We start from the raw sequence: 19456 nt of genomic DNA on the forward strand, positions 1-19456 counted from the left end.
TCAAGTAGTGGCTTTCATTACCCACCCACCTGTGGGCCTAGCCATTCTCGTGTCCATGAATCTGCGTGGACTCTGAGTACTCTTTCATGCTGGGTTCCTCACCAGGCTGCCCAGTTCAAAACACATCTCCCACGAAGGCTCCTCAGATGACACTAGGCCCCTGTGGGTCCCACCGTCCCCTGGGAGTCAGCACTCACAGAGCAGCCTCCAGCTCTCCACTCTGCCCCACCTGTCCGACGGCACTCGGCTTCTCTCTCCATCTCCACTAACCACGACCACCATTTATTCTGCTCTTTATGCTTTTGGGGGCTAGGAAAGTCCTCCGTATAGTTACAGTTTGTCTGCTACCACCATTAGTCCCTACCTTCCTCAGGGGGCATTTCAAAGTTGAAATAAACACACTTGCAAAAATCATTTCATTTCAGTGGAAGAAGGTGCTATGTGGACCCATATATTTTATTATGGTGATTCCGATCTCTTTTAAAAGAACTAGGTTAACCGCTCCAAGCCCGCATCATCTATTCAGCGGTGTGTGTTAAAGAAGACTGGCGGGACAGGAGGTGGGGGGGAAGCACAGAAGATCCGAGAGAAGAGAAAGGGCAGGGGAAGGAGCTTTATCTCCTAAAAAGGTGACTGCTTTTGTCAGCTCTGTGCGTATGGCTTTCCCTTCGTGGAGGAAGAGCCGACAGCTCTGGACTAGGTGAACATGCAGACCCGGCCGGGGGAATCCTGGGCGCAGCTCAGACTGTGGGGCTGAACTGGGCCACTGGGAGGACTGAGGGACGAGCAGCTGACAGCGCCCGGTGGCTTTAGCTGGCCAGCAGCCTCTACTGCTGAACAATGAGCTGCTGAATTCAGACCTGCTCATTAAGCCCCAAAGAGGACAATGAAGAAAGCCAGCTCTTCAGAGGGAGACAGAGAGAGGAGCCTGCTGGGCTTTTATGAACTCTCCAAGTACCCTATTTGGAATTCTCTCTTAGGCTGACATTTTGACCAAAAAACAACAAAGGTTGTTTTGAGTTCCTAACTTAAAAAAAAACACATCTTTTGCTCACTTCCCTAAGAAGCATAAAAACAAATTTGAGCCACTTTAAGTAAAAGGAAAGTGTTTATTGAGCACCTACTATGCACCAGACACTGTGTGAGTTATGTCTGTTACATTGGTGATGTCTAATGAGTAATTAATAACTGAGATTAAGGGTCATTAATAGAAACCAGGAAAAAAGAGATAGGTTTAAGATAGAAAAATGTCTAGAAGTTTTGTCTTGAGAAAAGAGCACTAGACTGAATAACAGAAGTGTAAAGTGGATTTGTGTAGACTGACCTAGCTGCAAACTCCCAGTTTTTTTACCTCCATCGCACCAGAGGAGCAAGGAGGTGATCCTGGGCTTAACACACAGAGTTCATTCTTTTATTAAATGGCCTCTGTGCACTCCCAAATTATGCTCTTTTTGTGTTATTTTCCTGTCTTAGAGGTGAAAACTGCTACATACTTAATGCTTCTCTCTCAGTTGATATGTGTAAAAGACTTCACCCCGATATTAGGTAACAAATCCCTTAATGCCCAGAAGCGTAGCCTTCAGAACTTGCAATGTGAGAGGAGAGATTAATACACGCCAAAGTAAATGTCTGTGTGAGATGATGCATAACTGCAGCTCCAATGGGTGCATCTAATGAGCGCTACAGAAGCTCCAGGAGGGCCTGGACCACAGGTGGAAGTGGTTCCAGTTTACACGTGTGTTGGAGAGGGAGGCGGCTAAGGGAGGAAGGCCCCAAGCGAGAGGGCGAAAGCATCAGTAATGGCCTTTGGAGAATGGTTTAGAGAAGAAAATAAAGAGGTTAGTTTGGGGGGAATGCTTGAGACCAGAAGGTAAGAGACCTTGAAGGTGAAACTAAGATGACCCGTCGTATTTTACAAGTTTTGGTTTTTTTATGCCAGTTTAACAAGTGTTGACGCTCTCAGGAATGGTGACCTAGAGAGAAGGCAGATCAAGGGCACCTTCAAAGAAGAAATCTAGACAAACCATAGCAAACTGGCGTGATGCTACCCAGTAACCCACCCACACAGAGCCCAGCGATGCGCAGCTCATCCCAGCTGAGACTGGCCTCCCTAGAGGAACATGAATCAGCCACGTGCTTACCTCTTTCTGCTTCTTAATGATGACAGAAAATTCTGTGTATGGGATCTGTGGATTTAGCTCACATCCCATTAGAGTGGCTCCTTCATAATCCTTGATGTAGCCAACATATTTGGTCTTAGGTATTTTAATTTCTTTGGAGAAACCCTGCAAAGCAAATAAATTCATTCATACGGACGCTGTGCATCAGCTATCCACTGAATGCTACTTATGTGCTAGGCATCAAGATGTGCTTCTTTCAAGTTCTCACCATACCATCAGGGAAACCCTCACCATACCTTCATGAAACCCTTCCATGAAGTTCAAAACCATCAAAAATTAAGTATGCAAACAGGAAGCAAGACAACATCTAAAAAAATAATCCCAGTAAAACTAATATTAGCAAGCTTTTTTTTTTTAAGAGAAATGAGTATTAAGTAAAAATATGGTTTATTTTTGCATTAAATTGCACAAATTCTCCCGATGTGGGGAAGGGGGTCCCCAGGAGTCTCAACAAATCAATAACGAACATTATCTAAAGTCTGAAAGAAAAGCTTGTCAAAAAATACAGCTAATAAAACCCTGATGTTGAGAAAATGAAACCCGGACTTCACAGGCAAAAAACTTCCAGACATCTCAATGTGTGGTTGTTTCGTGACATTAACACTTTGCAACACATTCATTTACATACTTTAAGCTGTAATAACATAGTGCCACAGGGTACATATTCACATATTTATAATATAAACACAATTTTCCTTACAGTGCCTATTTCAGTTTTTTGCAGAAAATTACTTGGGTTCAGAACTATCATCAGCAGTTTCCTGCCTCCTCTTTCAGCGAAAACTTATTTTCCAAGCAATTACTGCCATCGCCTTCAAAGGGGACCACAGGCAAGTCATTTCAGAACCATGGCTGAGATTTCGTGCTTTGTAATGTACTTATAACCTAGGAAAGCTCAGTCTCAAGCCCTCAGGGAAACAATCCTACTGAGTTCTGCCAGGTAAGTTTAATTACAAAAACCACAAACGCATCCCAAAAAGTGAGAAAAATATATACAGGCGATTGATTAGCTGACATTGGAAGAGGGAAAGCTTTCGACTCATATAAGGACAAATATATATATTTTAATAGAAAAAAAGGCAAAATACAATGAATTGGCAATTCAAAAAAAAAGAAAAATTAATACAAAGGGCCCATGAGCAAGGAAAAGCATGTCAGACCTCACGATGATCATGTTAAATGCAAACGTATACAGTCTGTTACCGAGGAAAGGGGTAGATACATTTCAATTACCAACTCATTTCCTGAGCCCCCTTACATACTGCTGACCAGAACAGAAACTGTTAAATATTTGGCAATGCATCACAAAGCCTTCAATATGTCTGGAAGCAACTCTACTTCCAGGCATCTATTCAAAGCAAATTACCATAGATGAGAGCAACACACACACACACACACATTCACACACACACACACGTAGTTACATACAAAAAAATACTTAAATGTCCCCAAAATGTGGAATTGGTTTAATAAATTATTTTCTATTTATACAACATTTCAGAGAACTATCAAAAGTCATATTTTAAAATAATCAGAATATATTAAGTAAAAAAGGCAAGTAAATTATAGTATGAATCAATTTTTATATTTATATACACATACACTCACAAACACACACACACAATCCTAGAAGGGTATATATCAAAACATTAACAATTAACATTAAATTTCTCTGGGTGGTAGAATTATAAGCAACGTTTCCTTTTTTCTTTGTGCTTTACTACATTTTCCAAAATTTCTACAATAACCGTATATTACTTTTGCAGTCAGATTAAGTGAAAAATGTAGAAGAATTATAAAGCACTGTGAAAATAAATATGCAGCCAAATAATAATCCTTAAAAAGCCAAGCTGAAAACTTCTGATAAGAAAGGACTGGGAGCAGCCAATCTCCCAGCCTGCTGTGCGCTGTGGAACCAGAACTGTCTGGAGCTTTTCCTAAACACGAGAATTTCCTCCCTGCTCCTAAGAGAGGCTTTCCACAGACTGAATCTACTTCTCCCACACAGAACTCGACTCACCCACACTGGGAATGTCTCCTTAGCTTGGAGATACTATAATTTAGGGTGGTAGGATGCAATATTATACTTCACTTAGAGATGACATTCATTCACTCAACAAATATTTAGTACTTACTATGTGCTGGTCATAGCCTCTAATCCAGGCTGAAGCTTGTTCTGGCTTAGAGCTTATAAAATAAATGTTATGTCCGTTTTGTAAGCAGAAAACCCTGGGTGTGGGGGGGGCACTTATTTGAATGAAGGCTACCTTACTGCGTATTTTAAAAAGGAATGACAAAATAGCGTCGCACAGTGAAAAACTTACCTGTTTCTTGAAATATCCAATTGCATATTCATCTGCATACGTGAGGAAGTTCAGGATGTCGTGTTTTATATGAAATTCTTTCAAATGATTCATCAGGTGTGTTCCATAGCCCTATGTGGAAATTAGTATACAGGCAAATATATTAGGTTCTGAAGAAAAAAAAAGTCCTACAAATTCGTCTGGAAATAGTGCCAAGTTTAGGAATTTGTACTTTAGATATATTTTGCCGATAAAATACTCTATTGCGTGTGAGGCTAGCAGTCTCCCTCTTCCGGAAATCAGTCTTCTATTGACCTTACCCAAGGACATTCTACCTTTTCCCAAACATATCACAATACTGACACACTGTGCGTCTGAATAAAACTCGAATAAAAGGATGAATGAAAAACCTCTCTCCTTGAGGAGAAGACAGTTAAATGGGGAAGATAAATATATAAACACGATTAGAGTACAGAGCTACACTGTTCAATACGCTAGACACTAGCCACAAGTGGCTTTTGAGCAACTGAAGTGTGACTTGTCCAAACTGAGAGGTACTGGAGTGTAAAATACATATCAAGGGAAAAATTCTTACTAATAACAACTTACACTTATTATATGCTGAAGTGGCAATATTGTGGGCATATCAGTTCTGTTTACCTGAAATGTCTGCAATGATGGGAGTGTCCTTTAGCTATATGGTAGCCAACAGTCACACACGGCTACTGAGTACTTGAGTGACTAAAAAACTGAATTTAAATTTTATTTCATTTTGTTGATCTAAATAAAAATTGAAATAACAAGATATATGCACTCAAGTTGAAGAATCCCTAAGACAGACTGGAAAATTTTTTTTTAGTACGTACGGTATGAATTCTATTTATGTAAACAACGACGACAAAACAGCCACCTCGTACATGCCGGTGCATTTCCTGGCACATAAATCAGCAGAGAAGCAACTGGAAGGACGCACACCAAGCTGACAACAGTGAGACGGCAGGGACGTGAAGGGGGAGTGGCATTTTTGTTTATCTGAATATGTATGTGTATAACCTCTGTAATTTTAAACTATTTTTTTAAAAAAATGGAAAGAACTGGAAAAAAGAGAAGGATTGGCTACTTGGAGGGAACTGCCTGTGCAGAGAAACAGTAATGTCTGAAAATCAGCAGGAAATGTATTTTCTGATGAAATGCACTTTAACACAGGTGTGGCTGACGGAAGAGAGCTGGGCTCCCGCTGTCTACATCATCTACCTTGTGAGGAATTAACAGAACTAGGTATTTCCTCCCCTTCACCCGCAGCCCAATGATTGACTCAAGAGCAACAATAAAGGTTTTTTTGTAAGTAGCTTCTCAAAACCTGCATAAGGTATTTTTCATCAGTGGCCACTAATTTGTCACTTCTCCAAAGAAATTTTCCATATTCCACGTTGCTTGCGAGTTGAGGTTGTGTCTTTTAACTTGGATCCTCTCTGTGTCTAGCTCTGTGGTGGGCAGTAATGGCAGCTTCAATATTTTTTTGGTTCAAGAGGCATTGACAACGTTAGGCTTTTATAAGCAAATGTTTAGATGTGCACCCCAGAACTATTTCCCTTGTTTGTATGATTTTGTTTATAATTGCCACCACAAGGATTCTTTTCCAAATCTGGTAACTTCCGTGTTTACTTAAACATTTATTATGGTAAACAATTATTAGGTATGTAACTTCCAAGTTGCATATAACATCAAGTCCAAATAATTCTTGGTTGATGAGATATTCACAAACCAGGCGGGGAACTTAAAGTAAATGCTCAAATGCTATCTTGTATGTGCTTTGGACAAGATAAATTCACATACAAATCCTACTTAGAGTGTTCATAAGAATCTGACGGGAAGCACAATATTCCAAAATGAGTGGATACAAAAAGTATCATGTAGCCAAGATTCTTAATATATTAAATAAAAATTTTAAACCACTTTGGAACACTCTGATTTCACAAGTAGGTGTTATCAAGCACTGACCTCTACCAAACTCATCCATTCTTTTCAGTTTTAAAAGAATAATATTTAATTTTCTAAAGCTACTGTTATAAGTCACTTACAAAAAGTGATTTTTTTTCTTCTTCTAGTTATTCCTACTGAGTTTGTGATGTTTGGCCACCTTCCTTCAAACCTTTAGAAAATTACATGGTTGGGGAAAAAAAACAAAGTACCCTTCTGGAAAGTAATAAGACAAAGCGTCCAATTCATATTAAACACCTTTAGTTTCCCTCCAGTATCCCTAAGAGTGTCCAAGTCAACCTCAACCAACCTTTCCAAACAAGGTGCTTGGTGTAGCTTTCTCTGAAAACAAAAATTATGCAATCTTTTTTCTGAAATTATAAACCAAGGACACATTTGCCAGCTCCTCTCCCTATGAAAAGCCAAACAAAATTTCCCTTTTAAGTACGTTCCTAAACTCTGGACATTCAGAATTGTTTCTCACTTTGGCTAGAGGGAAATAAAAGGAAAAAAGTGATAAACACAACAGCACCATCTCAAGACACACAGTCAGAATTCCTTGGAAAAGAACCACAGATCAGTTTCAAGCAAATTTGGGCCCTCGCCTTTTCCCGTCGGAATGAGAAATATAAAACTAATAAATTTTTCTCTTTGATGCCTAGTTCTATGAGTCAAAAGCAAAAAGCCCCATTTGTGCTTTGTGAGAATAAATAACCTCAGTGGCTAAAATTGGCACCACGTCCAGAGTAAAGCTATTGATGGAAGCAAAAGTACCCACAGCGCTAGCTGTGGCCCTCAAGCAGAGAACGACCCCACCCGGTGACATATTTTTGCCTTCAATCAATGGCATTGCTTCTTTGTAGCTGCACGAGGCAGCAATGCTTCGACCTGCACAGGGAGCATGTGAAATGTGGCCGGTCCAAGCGGAGACAAGCCGTAAGTGTAAAACCCACTCTTGATTTCAGGGACTTCGTACAAAGCAAAGAATGTGGAATGAATCCTTCATAACACGGAGCACCTTTGCAATGACAATACTTTGGATATACTGGGTAAAATAAAATATATTTAAAAAACAAATTCTGCTTTATTTTTAATGTGGCTACTAGAATACGTGAAATCACATATACGGCTCACGTCTGCACGGCACACTGTATTTCACTGCACAGCACTGCCTCAGACCCTCCCCGGATTTTCTCAGCAGCCATCTAATCCTGAGATGCTTATCTTTCCCCCGCCCACCATACTTCTGCACGATATTCTTTAGGGGTCCCCAAATGCCAAATGAATAATATTCTAAAGACACATTTCCTGCCTCCATTCTCCTAAGGGCGGCAGAGTGGAACACAACCTAATCGAGATCAGAGCTCTTTCTGCCAACCGAGGGTCTAGTTTATTCCAGTCAGGCTCTGACACCGACTGTGGTATCAATAAAACCACCACAGCTCCTGGGGCGAAGACGACCTAGGCCAGGAATAATTGGGAAAGTAAATTAGTCGCACACACACCACCCCCTAAAAACACTCCATTCCAAACCCAGCATGAATACTTCTAAAACGTGGTCATAAATTTCAAATTTTTCACAGCTTCCCTAATAGAATATCTTTAGTTCCTGCCCCCCCAACCCCCTGTGAGGAAGGATTCGTAAGAAATCCTTCTGAGGTGTAAGTCACCTAAATCATCTTCCTAATCCACATCGCACCATATCCTTCCTGGTGGTTCACTGTCACCCAGGGTGGGGGGGTGTGTGTGTGTCAATTAACAATGAACACTGCAACTGATTTTCAAACATCCCTCACTTGCCATAGATTATACTTGAGTTGCCTGTGGGGCTGTGCAGTGCCCCTGTACCTTGTCCCCAGGTCCAACAGAGCCTTGGCAGAACCGCACCTGTCAGTCTGTGGAACATTTATTTCCTCAGACACACACACGTACACTCATGGTGAGAGGACGCTTCTCAGAAAGTCCTGAGCTCCACTTCGAACCTTCTCTGGACATGGCCCAGAGAGACCTCCCCAAGCTCTGCAGCTTTAGTGAGAAACACCACATTCTTCTAAGACCCTGGGGTCCCCTTACCTTGACTTGCTCGTTTGAGGTTACAGCACAGAAAACAATCTCTGTGAATCCTTGGGATGGAAACATGCGGAAACAGATGCCACCAATCACACGGCCGTCTTTAATTAAAGCAAGGGTTTTGTGTTTCCTGAAAAAATAAGATTATATCAAAGTTTTACCTATCTTGGTTATATATTCTTCTTGGGGGTGTTCCTTCTTAACCAGCCAGGAAGGGGGGCAGTATTTTTCTTGGGTTTCTATGGAAACTGCCTTTATCTAGCCACTATCTCACCAGCCCATTCTTTATTGTGGACTTTTCAGAGCAAGCTTGCCTACGCAGGTCTTCGTGAGAGATTCCCCCAGAACAAAATGCCAGCCACCTAACAACGGCCTGAGGTTTGCAAATAAAGAACAGAGTACATGTTCCAGAGCCCTGGAACGGGGGTACACCCGATGCCAAGGGACTCACGGTGGGGGGCCAGGAGAGAGCACAAAGTCATGGACAAAGTGGTGTACGTTTCCGAAGATTAGTCTTACTCAGAAATATTACAGAAACATTATGGACAAGAATATAAAATCCACATGTACAGTCTGCCGAAACCTGTATCACAGAAGGCTGGCAGACCTCCTCTGTCTAAAATGTCACTCTCATTGTCATGTGCATGAATCACAGTCCACATGGGCTACTGAGCTATAGAGTTAAAATACAGTTATTAGAGAAGTTTCTTTTTTTTTTTTTGTTTTTTTTTGGGAGAGTTTTTTTAAAGCAATAAATGTTCAATGATAACTTGTCTGATATCCCAATAATTTTCCCAGTGCTTACAGACCTAGGCAACCAGGGTACCTAAGACACCAAAATCAAGAATGTTTTGACTATAAAAAAAATGGGGCATCCTCTTAAGTGTTTCTACTCTTTCATTGCTACAATGAATGAAGCACAGGATAGTCACCAGCAACTGAAAATACAAAGCGTCATTATTATTAACAAAACCCTGTGTGAAATGTTGAAAAGTTAATCTTAATGCTTTAGACGTGGCAATTATCTTAAGGTAGCTCTGCATCCACAGTGTGACAAGAGGCAGCAGGATCTGGTGGGTGCCTACGGTGACTTTCACTTTCTGAGTAGTTCCTTTTTCACTAAAAAAATAATAATTAAAAAAGGAAGAGCTGAGCACCACTCACGGGTCAAAGACAAGCCGTGTGATGTACTCTTTCGGCATCCGGGGCAGCTGATGGGAGAACACGTTCTGCAGACCGACCAGCCACATCAGAATCTTCTTGTTGGGTTTCTGGTTCAGGGAATTGCCGACCACGTGAAATTCAATCACGCCCCTGCGCTCTTCCAGCCTCGCTGCCTCATCCCTGGCCGAGTGTGCTGACAGCAGATTGTTCTGGGATGCGGGAGACAGGAAAAAATTACAGAGCTCTGCTCTTCAGACGGCGGAGATAGGACATACCAAAGCTACATTGCTCAGGGTCCCAAACAACACACACGTGATGGAAGCGGAACAGAAAAGACAGGTAAAGCATTTTGAGAGATCAGAGTATTACACACGGACATGGATATTAAGCGTAGATTAGGAGTCACCTAAAAAAGGGCCAGGTCTCTGGCAACTAGTCAACACTGTTGTAGTGTGAAAGCAGCCACAGACAACACATAAAGGAATGTGTATAACAGTGTTCCAATAAAACTTTATTTAAAAGTGAAAGGGCAGACTGGACTTGGCCTGTGGGCTACATTGCCAACCCCTGGTCTAGAGGAATCCCTTGGCTGAGTTTATAGGACCATCAGGAAGACAGATCCCAAATTCTCGTTACAGGGCCAGTGGTGGCTGTCATGTTCATATTTTTGGAGGACAGTTTTCTTCCCAGAAGAGCACCTGTTGACCCACTATCAACCACAGCAGGCAGCACAACCTGTGCCAACACCTTCTGCTCCCCATCCTATTTAATGCACCCAGTGGTAAGCAGGCAAGTGCCCCAGGGAAGAAAGGCCCTAATTGGGAGCCCTTGCTCATCTCACTGGTCTACAGGTGACCTGGTGCCACTGAAGCCAATTTCAAGCTACCAACATATTTAACAACCAGCCCAGAGAATTCTTGAAAATTTCACAATTGTCTCCGCACACCTGTATGAGCCAACTCCAGTACACTACTACATCCACCCAACAGTTCTGAAAGGTGTGACGGCACCTACATTTTACAGCCGAAACACCTGAGCTAAGCTAATCTGTGAAGTCACTAAATCCCCAAAAGACAAGTATATAAACGGTACTATAGTCTTCGACCTCAGGTTTAGATAACTAGAAAGAGATCTTTCTCTTACAACATTCCATTCCTCTGAATTACCCTAAGACCGTAAAATAAATATTTAAGTAAACGACAAATAAAAAAAGATACTTTAATCTAGCAGAGCAATGCTAAAAAAAAAAAAAAAGTTTTAAAAGATGTTTTGCAACATAATCTCCAGGTCATTTCTTGATGTCCGGGAAGCTGTCACAATGCCTTAGTGCCCTGCTGCTGGGCGGCATGCCTGTGATCACAGCAGTACCTCTACACCAAATGCTTTATTTGAGTCTAACCTTGAGTAAACAGACAAATCCAAATGGAGGGACATTATTCAAAACTAGTGACCAGGACTCTTCAACAATGGCACTGCCATAAAAAAACAAAAAAGGACTGGGAACTGTTCTAGATTAAAGGAGACTTTATAAAGAGGTAAAAACTTAATGCAACAAATGTCATCAAGGGTATAATTTGGATATATGGGAAATTTGGATATGGGGTGCACATTAGGCCAGGGATCAGCAAACTTTTCTATAAAGGGCCAGATAATAAATATTTTAGGCTCTGCAAGCCATACATCCCCTATCTTAATTATTCAAATCTGCTCTTGTAGTTGCAAGGCAGACATAGACAATAGTTTCAATAAAACCTTATGGACAATAATAGACAGTGGGCCAGATGTGGCCTGCAGGCTGTAGTTTGCCAACCCACGTATTAGCAATATTGTAACTTAGCTGAATTTTCTGACAGTGATAACTACATTGTGGTAATGTAAAAGAATAGTCTTAGTCTTACAAGATACAGGCAAAAATAGTTAGAAGTGAAGTGTTATGACATCTATATTTAATTCTAAAATAGTTCCAAAAGATTCACAGGAAAAACGGAGAGAGAGGAAGAGTGGGAAGAAGGGTTGGAGGGAGAGGTAGAGTGAGAGAAAGACAGCAAATGTAGCATAATGTTAATAACTGGTGAATCTAAGTATCATAGAATTTTTGCAACATTTATGATAGTGTAAATTTTTCAAAATAGAAAGCTGAGAGAGGAGAAAAGGCTTAAACTGTGTGAGATCATTAGGAAGTCTCCCTGTGATGTGATATTCATCCAGGGGGAATCACCTCTCCAACTAGCTTTCCCTGCCCTCCCTACCCTGACCACAGGTGAAATGCAAACCCGGGTAGCATCGCAGGCTGACTCTGATCCCACCCCTATTTCACACAGCTACAGTGGCTAGGAGAGCAGGAGAGGTCTACCAGCTGGCCTGCTCAGGGTTTCCCTGCTGACCTCTGGTCCAACCATCACCGCAGGGTCCGTGATGGTAGACATGACTTCGTTGATTAATTCCATTGGAATATCCCCCATAACTCGGGGCTTCTTGGCCTCCTCCAAAACATGAGAGTCATTCATTTTCCTCTTTTCTCCTGTGAGGATCAAAATAAAAGGGTAAACAATGGGTTATTTGGAACACAAAGCAGGTTACATATGTTGATTAATCCAACCAATTTTCTATGGGTATGAAAGTCAAATCTCCATTAAAATCCCGGACATGAACAATCTGTAGTTGGTGTAAGTCTACCTCTGGCACTTCTCAAACTACAACAGAACTTCTAGGGCAAATCATAGCCCTCTAGTAGGCCCCCTAAGTGCTTACCTGGGTTTGCCTCAAGCCCAGAAGAGCCTTTGCCGGAAGGACTGCTGCTCCCTCCATTCGGCTGCTCCAGGGAAGATGAGTTTGAATTGTATGAAATCGTCCCAGCCACAGGAGGTGGACTGATGACTGCCCCGAGAAACGGAAAAGAAGGTATTAGATGACTCTTTTCTTAGGCAGTGAGGAACCAAGTACAAGTGAGACCATCCCATCCAATACCACAAAGAAGTCATCTTTAAAAGAAATCGGGTCAGTGTGAGCATAATAAAGACTATAATGGAGTATAACCCACTGAATAGAATATCTGAGTTCATACTGATAAAATCATACATGAATAGATAAACAAATAAATGGGAAGAAGGTAAAGCTCTTCCTTACAGAAGAATGCCAACAAATACACAAGGAAAGAATAAAGTGTAATTCTAATGAAGACAAGATAGCTTCCAAATATCTCCCCACAAAAGTACTTTTTTAATACAAAAGGAAAAATGGTAGCAGTGCAATGGAGAAACCTTGTAGTTACCACCTTTACCAAGTGATCGAACTTAATACCAACCATAACGGGAGAGGCCAACATTATGTGCCTCCTGATGTGATGCAGAAATTACTATAAACCACACAATTAAGAGGCAAAAACGGAAACTAGCCTATAGATTCAATAACAAGGTTTAACCTTGCATCAAAGTTAAAATTCCTTGCTTTGGTAAGTATGCTGTTAAGTAAGAGAATGGCCTTGTTCTTGGGAGATACCCACTGAAGTCAATAAGGAGGCATGATGTTTGCAACTTTCAGATACTTTAGAAAAAAACAGACAGAGACAGAGAGGAACAAACAGCTAGAGAGGAGAGATGATAAAGCAACTGTGGCAAAATGTTAACAATTGGTGTAGATACAGTATACAAAATCTCTTTGTTCTATTCTTGTAACTTGTCTGTAAATTTGAGAGTATGTCCAAACAAAACCTTTTTTTAAGCCATTGTAAGGAATAGGACTTTGCTTTGCTAGTGGGCTGCTGATCTGCAGCTGATGAGGCGTAGGGATGTTTTCGGTGACTCTGATGACAAATACGACAGAGCACGGCAGTGCGGGCAGATGTCCAGACAGAACGTTCATCTAAGTTTCAATGCAGCCACAGCTCAGTGTGCACAGCACACTCCCAGCAGCCAAGAAAGTGATGCAATAAGTAACGCAAGCAGCAGAGAACACCAGTCCACAGCACTCCTAACTGAACAGCAGTCTGCGCGCAAAGACTCAAAATACACTGAACTGCCAGGCTATCTGGTCTTCCTTCCAGCATACAGGCCTCCTGAATTTCAAAGTGCCCTGGAGTGATTCCACACAAAGAGGAAGCTCTGTGACACCTGAGTACCTTGCACAACTTCAGAGCCATCATTATGAATGGCATTTATCACCGTTGCATCGATGTGCAGACGTGCCAATTAAGTCGATGATTACACTCTTCTCTCCCCAAAGAGAACACGCTGCAATTAAAGCAGAACAGGAGAAGACAGCCTGTTTCTGACGGCTCCAGGTAATGCTGAAGAGTACAATCCAGCTTAACTGGGTTACAACCTGAGCCACAGAAATAGACATGAAATTCCCAAGGGAGAGAGACAAGCTCTGCCTTCTCCGTCCTGTGCTGTGACAGGTAATTTGCTGGAAGTGGAACAGGCTGGGGAGCATTTTGAATAGGCAAGGGTCAGGGGGACTTTGGAGCAGGGACAGTCTCTCCGGAACACCCTCCAGAACAGACCTACGTCAACCCCCCTGCGGACCAGCTTTGGTGCTCCCTGCCTGAAGGAGGAAACGGTTCACTCATTCCTTCTAACTAGCAGTGGCCTGCACATTTGCAACGCACAGCGAAGCAGCATCATGTTGTGGTTAGAGCTCTGGCTCATGGGTACTTAACAGTGTTTAGGGATTAGACAGACCCAGGTGTAAAACCCAGTTCTATCACTTGACGAGATCTGACCTTGGGCAACTCTCATCTATATAAAAGAGATAATAATAGCAACTTCCCAGGCTTTGTGCTAAGGCTTAAAGACATGAAGCAAACTTCACAGGCAAGCACTAAATGGAAGTATCAGTTATTATTATTATTATTATTGTGGCAAAACTTGGTCTCTGTCCATCCAGGAGTCACACTCATAGGAGAGAAAAGACGTACAGGGGAAAATGGGCCTAGGAGAGCATGAGGTGTTATATGACACAGTAGTTCTCAAATATTACTGCACATCAGAATCACCTGGGAGCTTTTAAAATGTCCAGGTCACACCCTCGACAAATTACATAGTGCACTCTTGGGAAGGGACTCAGAAATTAGTATTATTTTAAATCTCGATGGGTGATACCTTGTGCAGCTAGGTTGGAGAACCAAGGATAGGATACATTCAAGGTTCTGTGAAAGGGGGGAAGAAAGAACATTCAGTCCCGGCTAGAAGGCACAGGAAGACCTAGGAAAGAGTTCGTGGGAGAGACGCCACTTGCAAGCTGGCAGAGATAAGACAAAGTGAACAGCACAGAGCGATTTGGAGGACAGGCCAGGCTCCACAGAGAGCACGTCCAGTGAACTCAGGTCTGGAGGGAGCACGTAACATGCATAGATAGGCCCAAAGCTCTATAGCGTTTGGAGCAGAAAAAGATAAAGTTACATTCTATGGCCTAAGGTAAAAAAATAAATAACACACACACAAAGATGTTTTTGGTAACAAGAATGCAAACAGAAGGGGTCTGATCCAAAACAAAATAGCTCATTCCTTATGTATACTACTTTAATTATATTTATACCCACACTTGGGCTCTAGATGGAAAAAAAAAACAAAACCAAAAACTTTTAAGCACCTTCTCAAATGCATTATGCTGTGTAGAAGCCAGATTCAAAAAGCTATGTACTATATGATTCCACTCATATGACCTTATAGAAAGGGGAAAAAAACCCTACAGGAAAAAAACACACAAACAGATCTGTGGTAGCCAGTGCTGGGGGTAGGGCAATGCAGACTACCTAGGGGTACAACAGAATTTTCCAGGTGATGCAACTGTTCTATATTCTGACGATAGTGGTGGTAACACAACTATATGTGTTTGTCAAAATTCACAGAACCACATACTAAAAGGGATGACTTTTATTGTATGTAAAGTTCTTTTTGGAAAAAAATAACCTATTATACATTGAGTTAGAGCTACTAAAGTCTTTGACGTCAGAATTCTTCATTCTTTCTTTCCCCATGGCCACATATAAATAGCTGCTCTGGCATCTCCTGCCAAACTTCTCTGAATCCTCCTAGTGTCAAAGGCAGGAATTCAGATCCTCTCTGTGGAATCAGTGTGACTCCACAAGTCACGTCTTCCATCCCTGCAAAATGCCAGGTGATGCCACACCAGCTGACCCAAGGCAATGGCAAGGATGTCCTAGCCCCACTGGGAAGTTCCTCATGTCCCAAGACCCAACATTGCTATCTTCCACTCATCATGATAGTAACGTGATACAAAAACAGACATCATGGACTCAGCAACCAGGCTGGGAACTTGATTCCTAGGCGTATCAGGCCACTGACGGAGCCTATGAGTGTCTTTAAAAAGAGCCAGCAGTGGCCTACGGAACTGAGCTGCCTGGTATTTTACACCTCCTATAAAACTGTAATGTGCAAGCTAAGCAAACCCACTAGCAGGAGCAGTAGTTGTTCTCACTGATTTGCACCTGCTCTCCTCATTAACAGAGGTGCAGATGCAAAATTTGCTGGCTCCCATCTTCCATATCTTGATGAAAAACACAAATAAATGCAGAGTGAGCTGAAAGTAACACTTCCTAGTTGTTCTCTGATTGGTGCAAAAAAAAAAAAAAAATTACCTGTTTGGATTCCTAGCTGGCTGGTTCTGGAAGAGGCTGACAGGAAGTCCTGATCCCAGATGGGAGAGTTTTGACTATAAACTTCTTCTTCTAACATGGACAGAAACCTAGACACAAGAGTAAAAGCAATAGTAAGATTAAAAACGAATGTCCTGCCAGAGGGACAGAAGCCCTAACCACCTATGGCAATCACCTGAACATCAGCATCTCACAGTCAACTCAGAGATATGCTAGTAAATTATGACTCAAATGATGATTTAGTTGGACAGCCCCAGTATATTCAAACACAGATACGCATTTCTATGAATTTATTTTCTTTGACTCTGCATAGATCAACATAACATAGACTACACGGAGCATTCCACCAGTGGAAATGCACCCCACTGAGTCCTCCTGGGTGAGCCTCAGCAAGGTCCCAGTCCTGCAGGGAGCTGTCATTATCAGTCATCACCATAACAAAAGTTGGTACCATTTATCGCGTGCTTGCCATGTGCCTGCAGTGTTCTAATTTACTGAATCCTCGCATCAACCCAATGAGTTTCATAGTTTATTTTTATTTATCCCACATACCTATAGTTCTAACTCTAACTCACTTGATCTTCATAACCTTACAGATGAAAAAACTCAAGGCAGACAAGAGACTAAAGAACTGGTACAAAGTCCCACAACTAGCAAATTCAGGGCCAAGAGTGAACCAGTGATTAATGACTAAGTTATACTTCCTGTCATGGTATAAACCAAATGGATCCCAAGTTTTGGGGGCCCATAGAAGTTACCTGGAGACCTTGTCTGAAATACGGCTACCCCAAATCCCACTTACACTTACTGAATCCAAGTCTGTGAGAATGGGCTTTGGGGACTAAATTTTGGTAAGTGCCTTAGGCAAGTCTTATGTAAACCAAAACTGAAGAACTATGGTTAAAATATCGACACAGATCTACACTCCTGGTACTGGAATGTCTTCCTGCAGCCCCTTTTAAGGCACATTAATTCTAGTGGAAGAACACAGAACACTGGCTAAGAACCTGGGTTCTAGAATCTATTTACGAAGCTCCCCACTTTTTATTTGTATAATCTTGAAACAACTGCTTAGCTTTCCTCTTCCCCAGTTTCCTTTTTTATAAAATGGAAATATCAACAGTAATTCCTGCATAAGGTGGACATGCCTAAAATGATGCCTGATGCCTAGTAAGTGCTCCATTCACTCAACAAATATCCAACCACATGCCAGGGACTGGGTTGGGTGCTGGAAGAACAGGGTGAACAAAACCACCGCTTGCCCTCATGAAGTTGACACTGCAGCAATGTGATAAAGGTACTATAAGCCATCTAGTTCCCTTCTCTGAAGCTGTAAAATCCAAAAGCCCTTAAAATAAAGACTACATTTATAGTCTTTATAATTATAAAGGATTTGATTTGGGGGAATTAACTGTATCCCTGGAGCTGTGATATATGGCACGTGTTATATTCATTACCTTTAAATTTCTGAACTGTAAAACATACAAGGTTTCTGATAACCGATCAAAACCTGTTATCATGATCCTCACTCACATCATCATCATCACTATTACTAAAAAGTGCCACTATTCTCACTCATCAATGCCTGGAGGATTTCAGATGGTTTCAGGGGGGAGAGAGGGTGGTTTCTTGGAAGTGAAAACAGGTGGGAAAAGGTCCTGGGGGGGAGGCTTCTGACTTGCTACTCCTGGAAGATTTAAAAACAAGGCACCGTTGGACTGAACACTCAGCCTCACTCGATAGTGTAATTCATGGTTTATAGAAACCGCATGAGTCACTCACTTCTCCCTGCTAAGCAAGCCACCATGAAGGCATGTTTTAAAACACTTGAGTGTGCCTCTTACCAAACACAGACAGACAGCAACAGGAGCCAAAATCCTTACTAAGGTCACATTCTGATCTTGCAGACGAGCGGATTCTTTCCCCCTGTTCCTAAGCAGACCTGCCTCTCCCTCCCACAGCCCTCAAGGTGCCCACAACTGCCCTTCAGCACAGAGGTAAACTGCCTTTCCTTTCCTCGGCTCCTTCTTTGTTCAGTAATTACATGATCTGAACACTCTTCATAACGCCAGGCACAGACTCACCAAAGAAAAATGCCATTAACAATTTAGGAAAATAATTATATGTGTGTGTGTGTTATACGTGTACACATATGTAGTTGTTTCATTATAAAAAAGAACAGTCTCACATACCGACACAAGAAACAAGAAAGCGCTTGTTTTGTAAACACAGGATACAAAATTATATGGAGAATAAACTGAAATATCTAAAAGCCCGAAAGGTAGGGCTATGGCTGGTGTTTCGCGGCTTAACCAAATTTTCACCCATATGTACAACGATCACTTTTACAATAAAATACCGACGCTAAACCTTCTGAACAACCACCTTGTAAGCAGGCAGATGGGGGGAAAGGCACAAGTTAAAGCCACGTGGAAGAAAGAGTGGCACGTGAAGAGGAGGCAGGTAAGGATGAAGGCCCTGAAAATCCCTCGGAGAGCCACCTGACCCCCCGGGTGGTATGGGGGGGACTGCGGCTCTCACGTGGCGACAGTGCCCAAGATGCAACCAGCACCTCGGGCTTCAACGTATGTGTGATTCTGCTGCCAAACCTGTGGGTATAAATGCCTAACAGCCTCAAATGTTGTCCTGGTCCATGAAAAGAGATCTGGAAGGAGAAGTGGGTGGTAGTGTTACCCTACCATTAGTAAGAGGGACGAAAAGGCAGCCTTGATTAGCTCAATAGCAGGAGCCGTGCCAGAACTAGGGGCTGAAGGAACAAAACACCCTATAATTAGCAAATATCTGCAAGAAGCGAAATGCACTTGCTGTGGGGGGAAAAAAATGTTACTATGCAAGGTAATTAAAATTTCTCTTTAAGCACCATTAAAGGTGGGGAGGGTGGGTCCTCTTTGTCCCTTGGCTTAGAGATGGGATGACAACTATAATATGAAATCATAAAATGCTGCTTATGTGGCAAATGTAATAGAGACATTAGTAAGAAAATTGCTTTAATCTCTAAGGAAAGGAGCTTCAACTAGTTAAAAGGCAGCCACTGACATAGACGAGCAAGCCCAGAGTTCATAACCCGTTGAGGGGCAACAGCCACACTCCAGATTAAGAATCTTTCTCCCTGGAGGAAGCCA

The 19456-nt window shown here is 42.0% G+C and overlaps 1 protein-coding gene across 1 annotated transcript in view; it reads right to left on the reverse strand.

The window, feature by feature from the left end:
• Positions 1–19456, reverse strand: part of KAT2B (lysine acetyltransferase 2B) — a 73087-nt gene that overhangs the window by 9584 nt on the left and 44047 nt on the right. The window contains exons 7-13 of the mRNA XM_087824922.1: positions 16296–16402; positions 12449–12574; positions 12082–12218; positions 9698–9906; positions 8537–8663; positions 4505–4615; positions 2142–2285 (exon numbers count right to left, since the gene is read on the reverse strand). Of these exons, the coding sequence (XP_087681048.1) occupies positions 2142–2285; positions 4505–4615; positions 8537–8663; positions 9698–9906; positions 12082–12218; positions 12449–12574; positions 16296–16402 (961 nt within the window). The remainder of the gene's footprint in view (positions 1–2141; positions 2286–4504; positions 4616–8536; positions 8664–9697; positions 9907–12081; positions 12219–12448; positions 12575–16295; positions 16403–19456) is intronic.

Source organism: Miniopterus natalensis, chromosome 15 (assembly GCF_054644295.1).
Source record: "Miniopterus natalensis isolate mMinNat1 chromosome 15, mMinNat1.hap1, whole genome shotgun sequence".
Lineage (NCBI taxonomy): Eukaryota > Metazoa > Chordata > Mammalia > Chiroptera > Miniopteridae > Miniopterus > Miniopterus natalensis.